General features: G+C 37.1%; 3 protein-coding genes across 3 annotated transcripts; 2 read left to right on the top strand and 1 right to left on the bottom strand.

Annotated features, from left to right (window-relative positions):
* The first annotated feature begins 221 nt into the window (after nucleotides 1-221).
* On the top strand, nucleotides 222-1,469 carry LOC147274833 (Transducin/WD40 repeat-like superfamily protein). Its single transcript, XM_086228028.1, has one exon. It carries the CDS (start codon nucleotides 222-224, stop codon nucleotides 1,467-1,469), a length of 1,248 nt encoding a protein of 415 aa, XP_086084154.1.
* Nucleotides 1,470-3,470: 2,001 nt separating this feature from the next.
* LOC147274832 (S-adenosyl-L-methionine-dependent methyltransferases superfamily protein) lies at nucleotides 3,471-5,325 on the bottom strand. The gene is made up of 7 exons (XM_086227765.1): nucleotides 5,106-5,325; nucleotides 4,790-4,982; nucleotides 4,600-4,709; nucleotides 4,426-4,504; nucleotides 4,253-4,320; nucleotides 3,850-3,916; nucleotides 3,471-3,744 (listed from the first exon to the last, which is right to left on the bottom strand). Exons 1-7 carry the CDS (start codon nucleotides 5,316-5,318, stop codon nucleotides 3,632-3,634), a joined length of 843 nt encoding a protein of 280 aa, XP_086083891.1. The 5' UTR covers nucleotides 5,319-5,325; the 3' UTR covers nucleotides 3,471-3,631.
* A 9,475-nt stretch (nucleotides 5,326-14,800) lies between these two features.
* Nucleotides 14,801-17,106, top strand: LOC147274831 (U-box domain-containing protein 38-like). The gene has a single exon (XM_086228455.1). It carries the CDS (start codon nucleotides 14,998-15,000, stop codon nucleotides 16,591-16,593), a length of 1,596 nt encoding a protein of 531 aa, XP_086084581.1. The 5' UTR covers nucleotides 14,801-14,997; the 3' UTR covers nucleotides 16,594-17,106.
* Nucleotides 17,107-17,226: the final 120 nt, after the last annotated feature.

The raw sequence follows: 17,226 nt of genomic DNA, 5'->3' as shown, positions 1-17,226 counted from the left end.
TGACAGTGCAGTACAGAGGACTAATTCCAATGCCCCACCCACCTAATAAACCTGGCCAATATTGCTTCATCACTTTTTGCCAACACAGAATCTATTTGTATAACACTATTATATATCATTGGCTTTAAATAGGCCTTCTAAATGCTCCCATTCTTTATATGGCCTCTATATAATATAATTCACATTCACTTTCTTCTCCCACTTCCTCTCTAACATGAATCATGGAATGCCACCAGTCCTATCAGCAGTATTCAAACAATGACCTTCAATCTGAGACAAACAATCTCCAACCAGCAGAATACTTACCATACCTTTCTTCTCAGCCAAGCCTCCAGTCAGTCCCTTCCCTCACCTCACAATCCCACAACCAACACCACCATCCCTCAAACACTACTTACCACCACTGCCTCACCACTTTGCAAGGCCACAGCTCCTACATATCCTCTCTCACCATAGCTGGAGATTTCATCTATACCGGCTCTTCTGATAGAGAAATCAGGTCATGGAGGTGCAACCCTTTACACATCGAATTCGACGATGATCAGAACCCAAGTACCGATCATAACATGGTGGCTTCTGGAAAGGGTGCAGTGAAGTCCCTAGCAATTTCAGGTGACAAGCTCTTCAGTGCTCATCAAGATCACAAAATCCGAGTGTGGAAAATCGATAGCCACGAACCTGATCACCAAAAGTACTCGCGCTTAGCTACCTTACCAACACTTGGTGACCGTGCCTCCAAGCTCCTGATGCCCAAGAACCATGTCCAAATAAGAAGGCACAAGAAGTGCACCTGGGTCCATCATGTTGACACGGTGTCTGCACTAGCCTTATCAACAGATGAGCTGCTTCTCTATTCTGTTTCATGGGATCGAACACTCAAGGTGTGGCGAACCACAGACTTCAAGTGCTTGGAGTCAGTAAGCAATGCACATGATGATGCTATAAATGCAGTGGCATCATCCAATGATGGACATGTTTACACTGGTTCAGCAGACAAAAAGATCAAGGTGTGGAAGAAAGAGTTGGGAGAAAAGAAACACTCCCTAGTTGCTACATTAGAGAAGCACAACTCAGGGGTAAATGCACTTGCTCTGAGCAGTGATGGCTGTGTGTTGTACTCTGGTGCAGGTGACAGGTCCATTGTGGTTTGGGAGAAGAAAGATGGTGATGGTAGTAACATGGAGGTTTTGGGTGCGCTTAGGGGCCATACCAAGTCAATATTGTGCTTGGCAGTGGTGTCAGATTTGGTGTGTAGTGGTTCTGCAGACAAAACCATAAGAATTTGGAGAGGGGTTGACAGAAGTTACTCATGCTTGGCATTGTTGGAAGGGCACAGAGGACCTGTTAAGTGTTTAACTGCTGCAATTGACCATTGCAACAACCCATCTGACACATCTTATATCATTTACAGTGGGGGTTTGGATTGTGACATCAAGGTCTGGCAAGTCTTTGTTCCTAATTGTCACTAGAGGAGGACTCTTTCTTTCTTATTCTTCTTCTTCTTGCCTTAGAGATTTGGAATACGTAATGAGAGGAGATTATGTTTCTGCTTCTCTTCTCTCTCTATGTCAGTTTTGCCTTTTCTCTATTATGAAGGGTGTATGATGATTATGATCCATGAGAGTGAGATATTCTTGATGAAATGGAAAAGGGATGAAAGAATCGTGTGGGCTATAATATAATAAAATAGATTGAGAATAGAAAAGTCTCACCATATATAAACTTCCGAATCTTTCTATCATGTTACCTAACATAACCTCTCTACTTATCTTTTGATTGTACTAATCTATAAACAATGGTCAATTAGTGTGGTCTTTCTAGCATTAATCTTAAACAAATCGCATAAGAGATATACTCCCTAAAAGCATTGTAATGTGCCGAAGCAGATTTTGATTGGCATTGATCAAATAGTTTTTTGCAAGGATTGGTTGGATTGTGGGGCGCAACCCGACAGACAGAGAAAGAGCAAGGTCTCTGGATTAGTGAAACTCACACTCATTCACTTACGAATCTTACCTTCCATTGTCCACATCTCAACATGTATCTTTCTTTTGCTCCAAGTTATGGGTTTCTTCCAGGCAATTAAAGCAATACTAAATTTTCTATAAACTATGTCTACCGTTAATTTACAAAAAGTCCTTTAACAGGGGCAGGTAGGCCACAGCAGGATCAAGAAAACAATGAAAGCCTTTAACTTTAGGTCATGCTTCTCTCTGGCAAAGCAAAGAAAATTTCCATTTACACTAAAATAGAAGCAAAAGATCTTATTCGGTCAATTAATCGGATGGCATTTTTCATTAGCTCCAATAATTGACCTTATATTACAAGTGGAGGAGAAAGTTAGGTAACAGTCTTTTTAGTCTAACCTAATTCATATTTGCTTTCTCTCAAATCCCACTCCTTTCTAATTGCTGTCATGCAAATAATAAATGTTGTTGACCCAAAAGACGAATAATAGGTACAAAATTTACTACCCTTTCTTAAGGATAATTATCATATTAAAAAAGAATATAATGATCTAACTTGGGTAATCATGTATACATGTGTCTACTACTGTCTAGGCTGAGCAAAATGGCTCACTTACGTCAACAATGCTTTATCACGTAAAAATTAAGTTTAACTTTTTATTTCTCTTAATTTTATACTAAAATAAAAGTGACTTTAATCCCAAAGTTTCAGATCAAAAGGGGTGGATGGTGTTGGCCATTGGCCACAGCCCAAAGGTGGAGCATAAAACCAAAGTACTCTGAACAATGATACAGACCTGCATGAAGTATAGATTGACTTAAAGAGAGGAGGGGGTAGAATTCAATAGATGTGGGCAGAATTGCCACCAAATGAGGTGTCTTAATGACCCAGCTAGCAGAAATTTAATGGAAGAAAAGCAGCAATTAGCATGCCCTTCTCCATCGTGCATTAGCATACCCATAATTCATTGGGTAGGCATAATAGTACCTACATATTGATTCAAAATGACCTAATTCATTGCAAATTCTCCAATTAGTCCACTATGTCAGTAGATGCTTATTCTTTGTTACACAACATACATCACTTGTCAGCTTCATACCCAATTTTTTCACTTTAGGAATTGGTCATGATATTTGTTCAGTTTCTGAATCTGCAATATTGCTGCCAGTGTTTAGTTTCATTCTTTAGCACTCAATCTTACTTTCACTTTTTTATATTGCAACAATTAGCACTTGCTAACTATTCAGGTGTTCATTTCTTCTGCCTACCTACAATGTAGACGGGCTGCATCCCCTTTGTCTTTTTCCTAGGAATCACTTATCTAAAAACCTGTGCAAGTGTTACCTATGCAAAAGCCAAAATGGAAGCCATGAAAGATTTCTTGGTTTATCTAACACAAACTTGTTTGCAGAAATCCCCCCACCAATCTCCACCAGAAACAATGACAGAAGAAGAAACAAATAGCTGATTAAACACTGCGCATCAAGCTTAACAGGTCACCATGGTGGATCAAAAAGCATGTCTATTAATGTTGCCTGAATCTCAACTTGGTAAAAATGTATAGCATTTTCACTTCCAAAGAACAAGTTGTTACATAAGCAACTGATGAAGGGGGCAAGAAGACCAAAAAAATACAACTTTTGAAAATGGGAATATGAATTATTTACAATGGCACTTTCTCAGGAGTACCTGGATCACGAGGGTACTTCCTTGGGGTGGGACTAGTTTTCAAACATACAATGGCAGTTCTTTGTCCATAAGGGCTGTGTGATTCCACTGGGTACAAATACAGGTCCCATCAATAAACATATTTTAGCTAAATCTCTATATCATTACTATATACATGATGGGATGGCTTTTCAAATTGAAAATATGACATACCTGGGCACAGTTGCAATACGGAAGCACCCAACATTTGGATTGCTCTTTCTGCATTGCTAACTTCCACCTGTTCAAATTTACCAAATAGGGAAAGTGCTTAATAGTCTAGACAGAATAGGCACATCTCAAGTTTGTTAAATGGTTTATATAGCATGGTGCTTAGAGTATCAATGACTAGGACTAGTTATTTTGTGGCATTTTATAACAAAACTTCAGAAATAACTGATTAAGGGGATAAAACTTCTTAATCTACACAAGTCGTCATCATGTATTACAAAAGCTGAAGCACAACAAAAGAAATTCACTTAACAGCATGTCATTCAGAATATGTTGCTCTTCAGTAAGAGACTAAGAGATAATGATTGGGTGGTGGAAGTTAAAATGTGGAGAACCAAATACATACCTGAGGATCATGGCCCTTTGCAGCTACAAACAAACCACCAACACAAACCAGAGGAAGACAGTATTCAGCTGCCACCAAAGTAACAATAATCAACAACCCAAAAAGTACAATGAACCACTTTTTTAGTTTCAAAATACACAAATGACACCAAGACATGAGGTTTTCATTACTACCTAAAACTCTCATTTCTGCAACTGCTCTGGCTACCGCTACGTCGAATTTCTCCCTGAAGAAAAGACTCTGCCCCAAATTCTGTCCTATAACAAGATTTAATATACTTAATTTCATACATCCAGTAGAAACAAATTTATGGAATCCGGAAAAAGACGAGACTATAGTCACAATACCTCTGCTCTTCCTCTTACAACTTGAACATTTGACAAACCAACATGACTGACGGCATGCTCCAAAAAGAGGCATCGCTTATTCATAGACTCCATGAGTGTCACTTCCCAAGCTACCCACCAAAACAGCAACAAGTAATATATGACTATCCAAAACATGCAAGATATGAACTTTAGCAAATTTGATATTCACCTGGGCAAGCAATGGCTAAAACCAATCCGGGAAGACCCGCACCGCTCCCCACATCGACGAGGCTGAGGTTGTTGCATTTAGGGCCACAATGAGAGAGATAAGAATTTCTTATAGGTGGTATCATTGCAAGCGAGTCCTCAATGTGCCTCTCCATAACCTCATCCACCTCTTTAACAGCGGTCAAATTCATTCTCTGCAAGTTCACAATCTTATTAATTGTAATCTTATTCAATTCATTTAGATTTTCCCATTCATTTAGAGGATTAGTGTAGAGAGAGAGAGAGAGAGAGAGAGAGAGAGAGAGAGAGAGAGAGACCTGGTTCCATTGGAGAAGAGTGTCGACGTAGAGACGGATTTGGTCTTTTTGGCGGGAATCTAAAGTTTCCAAGTAAGAGGAGCAGAGGACTCTGGCGGTGGTTAGGGATTTGGGTCTGATTCTGTACGGACAGAACGTCGTCGATTTTGAAGTCGGAAGGTGTTTGAAGAAAGTCCCAAAAGAGAACGGAACTACGCAACGGCTAACTAACATCTTCGCGCGCGCGCTATCTCTGGCTCTGCCTCACCGAGTTTTATTTCTTATTCGAAAAAAACATGGGCTTTTCAATCTTGAGCTTCAAAAGCCCATGAATCAATAATTGGGCCTAATCCATTGTTTTTGGGCTAGGGCTGTACAACTATATGGGCACACCTCAAGCCCACACTGCTCAAGCCCAGTTGCATTCAAAGCTAATATAAACTACAACATTGGCTCAGAAAGTGTGTGTTTGTGTACTTTTGTGCATGCTGCTTGTCAGTTTGCTATTTGTTTGTTTATAACACTTTGCAAGAGGGTTGGTGTCAACCCACTTTCTCATTGTAATGATGATATCCAGATTCCAGAACCAAACAGGTCATGGTAGTAATTTAAAGAAGAAAAAGCACTTTTTTCCTAGCCTGTTGAGTCATAGGAGCCTCACTCACTACCCTTCTTTTTGCCCTTTTGCCTAATTGCCTAGTCCATGAACATTATTGGGGTGGAATCACACAGATTAGCTAGTAGACCATGATTTTCAATATAGCAGCTGTTTGGTTAAATTTATGGATGTGTTAGTTTCTTATTCAATGTTCTATAACAGATTATTTAAGTTTGGAAATGGCACTATATAGTGAACAAAAGTTATATATACTTGTAGCTTGCTTTAATTCTTTGATTGTGTGTGAATGGAATAATATAAAGTGGTGTGGTAATTAGTTCTTTTTGGATACATGGATGCCTTATAGTGAATGCTAAAATTAACAAGCACTGATAAAGACTGGAGACATGAAATACTGTGAACTTTTGATCATCTTTGGTTTTGGACTTTGTTTGGTGCTAAACAGATTTGAATCTCCTCAAAAATTTTACTTTTTCTTTCTATAGCTAGGGTTCTCTTTTCCCTCGGACTACATTGGATGCAACACCTACAAAGTGGAATAAAAGGCTGGTTTAAGTGGGTGACTTTTTCAGGGTCAAACACAAAGTCATTGCTTTCTACTATAGCCCCATTTGCATGTGTCCATCACTTTAATGTGTATATATATATATATATATATATATATATATTTTACAAGGATATTAGGATATTTGTCCTTTAAACTAATTTTTTATAGTCAAATACCATTAGTTTTTTTTAATAGCTAACAATAATCTATGAGTTTCCTATTATATATTTACAAATTTTGCCATTATACATATATGTAATTAATGTTGATTTTAGATTGATTTCTCCCTCCCACAAATCACTAAACTATATGGAATCATTATTAAATTACTAAAATTATGGTTGTTCATATTTAAATATAGAAAGTAATTAATATGTGATTTTTTTATTCGAGATATGTGAGGTTTTTTTTATTCGAGATATGTGAGTTTTAATTATATGTTGTAGGAGTTTTTTTTAAAATTTATTTGTTTGTTAGAGGTGTATTAGCTATTGTATTTTCATTAAATGTAGTTCCTTATTAAATAATTCTAATGTAGGTTCCTTATTAAATAATTTTAATGTAGATTCCTTATTGAATATGATAACGTAAGTTCTTATTGAATAATTCATGTGGGTTCCTTAGTTTTTTTTTTACACAAATGTTTATTCATTTGTTGTTGTAGGTTATTTACTTGTTTATAGTGTAGGTTCATTATATTCATTAAAATTTTATGGTGTAGGTGCGTTGAAATTTATGATGTAGGTTCATTATATTTCGTAGATTTATACTTATTATATAATTCTAATTTTATTATAGGTTGTTTAGAAGTTTATGAAAAATTCATATTTGAAACTCACAACAAATTAAAAGTCCAAACAATGAATTATGAGCATTAAAAGCACAAAATATTTAGTAAGTGATAACAACAATTTCCAACAATAAAGAGTCAAATAATAGTCTAATATACGGTTGAGGGCATAAAAGAGATTTACAATATTTGAATTTTCAAAAACGCATGCCTCCTGTTGAGGGTTGTGTGAAGCTTAATACTGATGGTTGCAGAAATCCTTCTTCTGAGATCATTGGTGCTGGTGGTTTATTGCGGAATCATGTTGGGGAGTGGATTAAAGGCTTTACTGCTAATCTTGGTGTTGGTTCTGTCCTTGAGGCTGAATTGTGGGGTTTGTTTTGGGGTCTTTCCCTTGCTCGTGATCAAGGTGTTGTTATGCTTGAAGTGGAAAGTGATTCCTCCTTGGTTGTTTCCCTTGTATCTAAGGAGGTTGATGTTGCTCATCCTCTGTTTAGTCTTGCTAATAGCTGCAGGCTGCTTGTTGGTGGGTTTGCTAATTGCTTGGTGAGGCATGTGTATCGTGAGCAAAATTTTTGTGCTGATCGTTTAGCCTCCTTAAGTGTAGGGAGGGCTTTGGGTGTTCATTGGTTTGATTCCCCCGCTCATGAGGTCTGCTCTCTTCTTTCTGCTGATGCTCTTGGTACTCCTTGTTCTAGAGCTGTAGTTGTTTAGGTTTTTTTTGGCTTCGGCCCCTCTTGTACCAAAAAGGGGTTAAGGCATGAAAAAAGAAATATGCGGGTTTTAATAGAAGAAATATAAATTTGAAGGGGAATTTCCTAATTTTCTAATTTTACAATTGATGAATTATGTATATATAGGCATATAGCTAAGTCGTTATTAATTATTTAATTATAATTAAGTATATCAGGTGGATTACATTTATTAGATACCACAATGGCATTTTGCATCAATTTTTGCATGTCCAAATTAACTCATTAGATCATGGTGGGATTTAATATTATTGTTTAGAAGTAACACTCTAATGAGATGACTAGCTTGTTATATATAGTTGCAGAAGTGAGCTATATATGTAAAGTAAACAAAGAGATTTTTTTTTGCTAGGAATATATAAACAAAGAGATCGAATATGCTACATAAATAATTATAAATGAGAGTATCGATCAGCTGGTTCATAAAATCTCTTTTTTTTTTTTTTGGCCACTTGGTTCATAAAATCTCTAATTGTGAGGTTTAGGATTGAATATTCCTGCATGCCCTGTTCATCAGGAATCAGGATTTGGAATTGTTCACATTTCATCACCTGCAAGACAAACTACACAGAGACCATAAAAGAATAGAATTGATTGACTACTTTAATTGAGTATCAATTGGTGTTCAGAGCAGCTGGTAGCTGGGTACTGACGTGACCCATTCAAAATATGCTTATTTGGGAATCTTATCCTTTGCCCAGCTTGGTGCACTATTAACTCAACTAAATATATATATATATATATATATTAATGTTACCCAGCTAGTTTCTTCAAGCTTGAAGCTTAATTCCAATAAAAATAAAAAAGAGCACTTTTGTTTTTGACACGTACAGGAAGAAGATCAAGTACAGTGACTACTGACTAACATATTTGTGTCCTCCACTTCTAATCTATTTACTAAAATGCTTTTGCAGGAGACTGCAGCAGCATGCATATCCTCACAAGGTCACAAGTTCTCTCTCTCTCTCTCTCATATATATATATATATATATATATGTATATATTTTGATTCTCTCTAGAGGTCTGTCATTCCTGAGTTCTAGATTCCTCTGCCATTCTTAATAATTCATTTCTTATATATAATATTATATATATATATGCTGGTTGCATAAGTTGGCCTGCCAATTCCATCTTTAACTAAACCCGATAAAGCTTTTAGGAATTCATCAACTCCATACATGTACAGTCGCAAACAGCCTTTCTACTGTAGTCAATTAAAAAATAGAGCATGATTATAATATAATTAAAGAAAAGAACTTGAAACCCTGGCCAAAAAAAAAAAAGAACTTGAAAATTATACATATAAGCTTACCAAATTAGTCATATATAATTAGTTAATATGTGAATTAACCATGAGACTTATCACTAATATATGTTATGAAGTTAAAATGATAGACACGCATCACACCAGTGAGCAAAATTTACATATATAGTAGGCTGTGGTTAATATATATTCTTTAGATTTTCATCCAAGGGTGGTTGAGTACTTGAGTGAAGAGTTGTAATATTTATATATATAAAAACAGAGGCCGGGTACGTACGTAGCATTTGGAGGTAGTTGATTGGGGTGTAGGAAGCAAAGGGTGGAACAATAGCTGCAGGTGATTCTTTTTCCATAGAAAATGTAGAAATCTTTATCTTTTAGAAGAGGAGCACCAAAAAGCTAGTTAGCACAAAGGGCTTCTCCACTCCAGAGAGAGAGAGAGAGAGAGAGAGAGATGGCACGCAATACGTTGGATTTATGTTCAAAGTTTGAAGAGCAGAAACCAACAGCAATGATGATGGCCTCTTCCTTGTTGCCTTGCTTCTCAGCTCTGACTCTCAATGACTATGACCACCATCATCATCATCATTACCCCCTCAAGCCTTCATTTATCATCACCCACCAAACCCATCATCACCATCTTCATCACTCACCACTTGTACCAAAACAAGAAGCAACTCATCAAGATCAAGATCAAGATCAACAACAAGAAGAAGAAGAAGAAGGCTTCACTACTAGTATGTGTATGTGTATGTGTATGACTTATGAGATCCTCAAAACCCTAGCACTTGTATGAGCGAGTGAAGGGTCTTTTTCTCCGACAAAAGAATCCAACTCTCTCGATCTCTTTGTCGATTCACGGGGAATCAAGCGTCTCGGTCCGATCATCATTTGCTGCTGCTTGCTAGCAAATCCGCATGATATATACGAACGTTGTTGTTCTATCTCAATTAATATTATATTTTTGGTTACCTACTTTAACTCTACTTAATTATAGCTACGTCTTCCATTATTTTAATTTGATTATCGATCCCTTTAATTAAGTCAATTTCTTTCTCTCTTTCTTTCTCTAAGTACATCATGTAATTCTACTCGATCGATCATGATCATATTTATATAAATTACTACTTTTGCTGTTTAGATATTGATGACTACTTCAAACACATGATCACGGCCTGCATGTATATGATAATTGCATTTGGTTAATTATGTTCGTTTGTGATAATATTGCATGAGATATAGAGAAACTGATTAGTGATTACTCTCTCTCTCTCTCTCTCTTCCTCATCATAATTAATGATCTTTTGGGTTTAATTTGATTGCATATACAGTACGTCGTACGTACGTACTGTTGAATATATGCTGATTCAATACATATTTATGGCCTTGGAGCTAGAGAGGAAGACACAATTAATTGTAGGTAGCTAGTGTTACATGCTCATGTGTCGATTGTGTAATAAATGTTCTTTCCTTTTGCTTGAAATCATGCGCAATCAATCAATCATATACCATTCTGAAAGAGTTTCCATTCTCAGTTTCTCACTTTAATGCCAACTTGCTACCCGTTTGAATATTATAATTTATTCCCACACTGCAGCTACAGTACTTTTGTTCAACTAGCTAGCTAGGGTTTTGGTTTTAATGTCGATGATATAATCAATAATGGCATATATATATATATATGTGTATAATTAATCATTCATACGCTTTCTGGCAAAAAAACAAATCATTCATACGCTTAATTAATATATACCCATAAATAAGATGCATTGTTTTTTTTGACCAATAAGCAGATGCATTGTTAATTGATCATTTGTGTGGCTTGGAGATCGATCTGTATGTATGTGTCAGTGTTTAGAGAGAGAGCTCGATCGGCTATAATGGGATGAAATTTCCAAGTCTCCCTGCTGCTGAAAGTCAAGTCCAGCAGTAGTGCTATAACTCAACTCAATTTTTGTATGATGTTATAATATTTCTAAGAAATTTAATTTAAGGATAATATATCTAAGTACTTGATTCATTTTAATATTTATTAATTTCAATCGTTACGTTAAATTCAAAAACGGGATATATTGTTTTTCACTTATCCATCAAATTGAATGCTTTAATTTAGTGGTCACTTCTATTCTTCCAAGTAGTTCATGTGTCAACTGCCAAGACAAACATTTCAGTTTGCAAAATAATGTCGCTATAGAATCTATGGGCTATAGATGCATCAGAATGGACTTACCAAAGGGTTGGGCCAGAACCTCAACTCCAAAGAGAAGTATGGCCCAAATTCAGGCTACCTCCTAATTGTTGACTTGTTACTTATACTGCACATTCTGAGAACGTGAAATATTATCTTACATAGAAGTATAAAGGGTTATAAAATGTTGGACCTCCCCGGTTGAAAGTTCCAATTTTCTTTAACAATTTTAAGAACTGTATGGATTTTTAATCATTATTAATAAATCAATAAGAAAAATGGTATAAAATATGGTACCAAATGCGGAGATTTCAATATAGTTCCAAAACCCAAAACAAATATTAATTTAGTTAAGTTAAAGGGTGACTTCTTTTTTGTTTTATAGTTTCTTATAACTAATTTATACATTGAAATCCTCAATCATTAATACAATGTCAATAATTACACCTCGAAAAAAAAAAAGTCAATAAATTAGAAAATACTTCCTTAATATGGAACTCGTTGTTGCCAAAACGGCCCAAACCTTAATATGGGGCCTTAAGTTATGGACAGTGGACACATATGTCTTAAGGTTGGGCCCGTTTCCCGTCCATTTGAAACAACTTTTATTCAAAGCCCACATGGCCCAAAAAATAATAATGAAAGCCTGCATATTCATCATGAATTTCCTTTCTTTTTTTTTTTGGTTCATCGTCTTTTACCGTTTTTAATTTTATGACTTTGTTAAATAAATTTGATTTTTGGTGGGTAATATGAAATTAATAGGCTGGCTTTTTGGAAAAATAAGAGAATAAAAGATTTATTTCACTCTCACTATCACATGAGGGGACCATTGGGAGTGTTCCCACTCCCTCACACGTACTTGACATTTTTATAATTTGTGTTGTTAATTCCAGATGGACTTTTGGGTCTTTGAAACTTGAAAGAGTGTTGTTTTAGTGTTAAATATTAAATTGTTTCAATTCACTAGCTAATTGGACATTGCAGGCTCTCCTCTCAAGAATGTTCCTCATCATCTGGTTCAAGCATCTCTAGTTCAAGTTATGTAAAATTGTTTTTTTATTGTTTGTTAATTACTATTTAATTGGATTGCCTTATTCTTGGTTTGGCTTTATATGATTTTTATTACCTTCATTATTCTCCAAATTTGCGAAGCTTAGAGAAAAGTATGGGTGTAAACAAGACGAGCCGAGCCAAGCTGAATACCACCGTGCTCAAACTTGGCTTGTTTTAAATTTTTCGAGCTTGAGCTTAGCTTGGCTTAGTTTAGCTTGTTTCTTATACGAGCCGAGTTCGAACGAGTCAAAAAAAAATCGAACCCGATACGAATTCGAGCTGTATCAAGCTTATTCACATAATTTTATCGAAGATATTTTATTAGCTACTATTTTTAAAAAATATTAATTTCTATTGAACATTTTCTTCTTGAAAGCATTATAATATGTTAATTTAACTTAGAGTTAATATATATTTTTAATTAAATTAGATAGGCACCAAATACTTCTTTAAAACACCATATAGATGAATATGGTTTCCATGAAATACAATTGTACCAAATAATTTCATCTAAACATTGATAACTTATAAGTTATAACATTTGCAAAAATTCTCATTAAAAAAGAGACGTAAGGTAGTAGAATTCTTATAACTAAACAATACAAAAACAAAGTAGGAAATAAAAATAGCAAGTTTTGATATAAGCTATGGAAAATGAGGTATGAAACATATAAATTAAAAAATACGAGCTACTCACAAGCTTTCAGAGCCGAACATACTAAAGCTTAAGTTTGGCTTGTTTCTTAAACGAGCGAGCTTCGGCTTGGCTTGTTTTTTTTTTAGTTGAGCTTAAACGAACCAAGCTCGAGCCGAACTCGATACGAACTCGAGTTGTATCGAGCCAATTAACAGCCCTAGAAAAAAAGTTTATACAAGGTTCTTCGTGCCATATGATAGTATTGAATGATAGAACGATTCAATTAAAACATGATATTGTCTTCTTACTCCATCATCTTTAGTAATATCCTTTAATTTTAGATAAATATTATCTTTTAACTGAATTATTTTCATCTTTAGTAATATCCTTTAATTTTAGATAAATATCATATTTTAACTGAATTATTTTTCTGCAGACAAGACTACTAGACAATAACAATCCCACACAAAATCTTCTCCATTGGAAGACAGGGTATTAATTGACTCTTAAGTATTGACTAAAATTAATTATTAACTTGATTAGAGTAATTGAACATTCACTCCATGAAGGCGTCACCTTGATCACCTTCCTTGGAGAGACTTGACTTGTTGTTCCTGTAATTTATATGTAAATAATGTTGGTCTTCTATAACTTTATCATAGTTGATCCTTAAAGGCTTGAAGCCACCAACAACTAAAACTATATACATGGTAAGCCAATGAGCAGCTGCATGCAGAGAATCTCGAAATCTCGAATTTGATTTCATGGCTAGGGGGAATTAGTCATAATAAGCTAGACTCATATAGAACCATTGGGCTTAATAATCAAATAATTTTTATTTTTTTTGAAGAATAATCAAATAATTAGTGGCTCAATATATATAATAGCTACTAGCCATAGCAGTTGCATTTCACGCTGCAATTGTTTATAGTTTATGGTGGTAAGAGCTAACGGCTGGCATGTGACAGCTGATATATATGTCTCTGCTACCATCAGATCGAGAAAGACCCTTTCAAACTCTAAGCACGCACACAATCTCTATGCTTGCGTAATTTTGCAATTTTGCATACGTATGACACTTTCAGTTATGAGACATTCATTTCTCAGATCTACAGCACAATGACAAACTCAAACTCTCATTCTGTTTTTCTTAACTACGCAGACATATCAATTTGAAGGTGCCAATATATAATTGCATGCTTATTAAATGTTAATCCATGATAAGATGGATCATTATTGGAAAACACAATAAAATTGATTCAATTTATAACAAGTATATTCCACCATAGAGTTAATTCCATTTCGGAATCAAATTTATAATCCTAACGTTGGTTGTTGAGCTCTTATGGATGTAGTGACAAAATGGGTAGTTATTCCCATGAATGTTCAAAATTCAAACTAAATCAACTAATTCAATTCAATTATATTTTTGGCTCAATTGGATTAGATTGAATGCAAATTTTGAAAAACCTAATTTAAATGATTAGGTTTAGTTTTGAGTGTCAAAACCAATGAAATATAATTCCTCTTAATTATCTAAACAAAATTAGTCTAGATATATACATCATATTGAATATTTAACTATCTAGATTAAGTTTAAGTGGCCAAAAAAAAAAAAAACTATCTAGATTAAGTTAGATAATACCAGGACATCTATATTATTTACAACACTTGACTTTTCCTTTATCCAAAAAAAAAAAAAAAAAAACAATAATTAGAATAATTTTGGCTCCGGAAAAGCGGGTGGTTCGTAAGTTGAGAATTGCGACTTGCCACGACTAGTCAAAGAAACAGCTCACAGCTTAAAGAGCAAGACTGTAAGTAAATAAATATCCAACAAAATCAACATTAATCGTGTTCCCAAAAAGCAAGCTCCCAAAGGACCCAAACCCGCCTCCATTTCCTTTAACCCCCACTGACACCAAGTCACCAATTCTCTCGCTCTCTCCACACGTCCAACACCACCATAACCCTCTTCTTCACAATCGAAGCCATCAACCCAATTCACAAAAATTGAAGAAATCGACACCTCCTCCTCCCCTGCGGCGCCGTTTTTGGGTATGGGTGGCAATGGCAAGCACAGGTGGAAGATCTCATTCTACCGCTCCAACTCCAGCTCAAAGCAACCACCTAAAGAGTTCCTCTGCCCCATTTTCGGCTCCTTAATGTCCGACCCGGTCGTCGTCTCTTCGGGTCAGACCTTCGAGCGCCTCTCCGTCCAAGTCTGCCGCGAATTCAACTTCTCGCCCCAGCTCCAAGACGGGACCCGACCCGATTTCTCAACCATGATTCCCAACTTGAACATCAGGTCCACCATCCTCCACTGGTGCGACCACAACAACACCGAACGCCCGCAGGCACCGGATTTGGTCTCCGTGGAGAACACTGTCCGCGCGTTAATGGAGGAGAGCAGGCGCGAGGCTGGGATTAGGGTTTCGGAGAGCGAGTTGCTCAAGGGCGTCGCCGACAGGCCGCCGATTATGTTCTCTCACGCGGCGACCGAGTTAGGCCGCGGCCGAGTCGACCACTTCTACTCGAGCTCGTCGGAAGAATCGGTGGTCATCCCTACGGCGAGTCCTCCCACTCCTCTCCCCTTCGCGACTCGGCCGTCGTGTTACTCCTCGTCTTCTTCCTCCGAAATCGTCGAGCCCAACGATCCCCTAATAAACCCTAATTCATCTCCGGGTTGCGAGGAAGAAGAGGAATTGATGACCAAGCTCAAGAGCTCTGACTTGATCGAGCAAGAGAAGGCCGTGAATTTGCTGAGAAACCTCACGAAGACGAAAGAGGAGCTTAGGGTTTCGCTCTGTACCCCTCGGCTTCTCTTAGCCCTCCGATCGCTGATCATCTCACGGTACAGCAATGTTCAAACAAACGCCGTCGCATCGGTAGTCAACCTTTCGTTGGAGAAGACGAACAAGGTGAAGATTGTACGGTCAGGATTCGTCCCGCATTTGGTGGACGTGTTGAAGGGGGGATCCACTGAGTCGCAGGAGCACGCGGCCGGTGCACTCTTCAGCTTAGCATTAGAAGAAGACAACAAGATGGCGATTGGCGTGCTCGGCGCGTTGCCTCCGCTCATGCACGCGCTCGTGAGGTCCGACAGTGAGCGCACGTGCCACGACTCGGCCTTGGCTCTGTACCACTTGACCCTGGTCCAGAGCAACCGAGTCAAACTCGTGAAACTCAACGCGATCCCGACTCTGTTGAACTTGGCCAAGTCTCCGGCTTCGGCGGGTCGGGTCTTGCTGGTTTTGTGTAACCTGGCGAGTTGCAGCGAGGGGAGGTCCGCCATGCTCGATGCGAACGCGGTGGAATGCTTGGTGGGGATGCTGAGGCGGAACGAGTTGGACTCCGAGTCGACTCGGGAGAACTGCGTGGCGGCGCTTTACGCGCTGAGTCACGGGTCGATGAGGTTTCGGGGGCTGGCGAAGGAGGCGAAGGCGGTGGAGGTATTGAAGGAGATTGAGGAGAGAGGGAGTGAGAGGGCAAGAGAGAAGGCCAAGAGGCTGTTGATGATGATGAGAGGAGGAAGAGAGGACGAGCCCAATTGGGAGGGGGTGCTGGAATCGGGTGGTGGTGGACTCGGTGCGACTCGGTACCGAGTTGGTGTTGGGAGGAACTTGCATCATGCTGCCAACTCAACGACGTTTTAATTTTTATTTCTTTTTTTCCTTATAAAAAAAGAAATGGGTTTTTGTATTTTTAGGTGTAGCCGTGTAGGCTGTAAATTATTGATTTAGTCATGAAAAAAAAGACTAATAATTGTAATTGTTGGTGAGTTGATAAGATGAGTCGTGACTCAGTACTGAGTTTGACCTTGTTGAATGGATATGGGATTGGCCTATGGGGGTGTAATTATTGGTGGGGAATATGTTCCTTTGTCTTTTTTTTTTTTTTTCTTTTTTCTTTTTCCTTTTTGTTTAAGGGGATTTATTAGTGTTTCCTTAATTAGGTTTTAAGGTTTTTGGAATGTAATGTGCACATAGATTGGCTTCAAAAGATTGATTGGATAAGGACAGTTTGGAATTTTTTTTGATTTGGCTTTTCTTTTCTTTGTTGATGATATACGGAACTATTTTGAATGTCATTTGTAACTAGTAATTAAACAATAACATAAGTTGGTAATGAAATATTGAGATTATGATTGGCATCTCTGGTTTTATTTAGTTGTATCGAATTCTACCATCTATGGTGACCTAATTTGAAAATTGTTAGATTTATGTTCTTGTAATCGAAATCTTTTCATTCGATCTATAAAAATTGTTAGACACGTGCATGCAAATGTG

This window comes from Dryas octopetala, chromosome 9, assembly GCF_963921425.1.
Source record: "Dryas octopetala chromosome 9, drDryOcto1.1, whole genome shotgun sequence".
Lineage (NCBI taxonomy): Eukaryota > Viridiplantae > Streptophyta > Magnoliopsida > Rosales > Rosaceae > Dryas > Dryas octopetala.
Note: the sequence above shows the minus strand (reverse complement) of the source record. Positions and strands in the feature narration are given on the sequence as shown.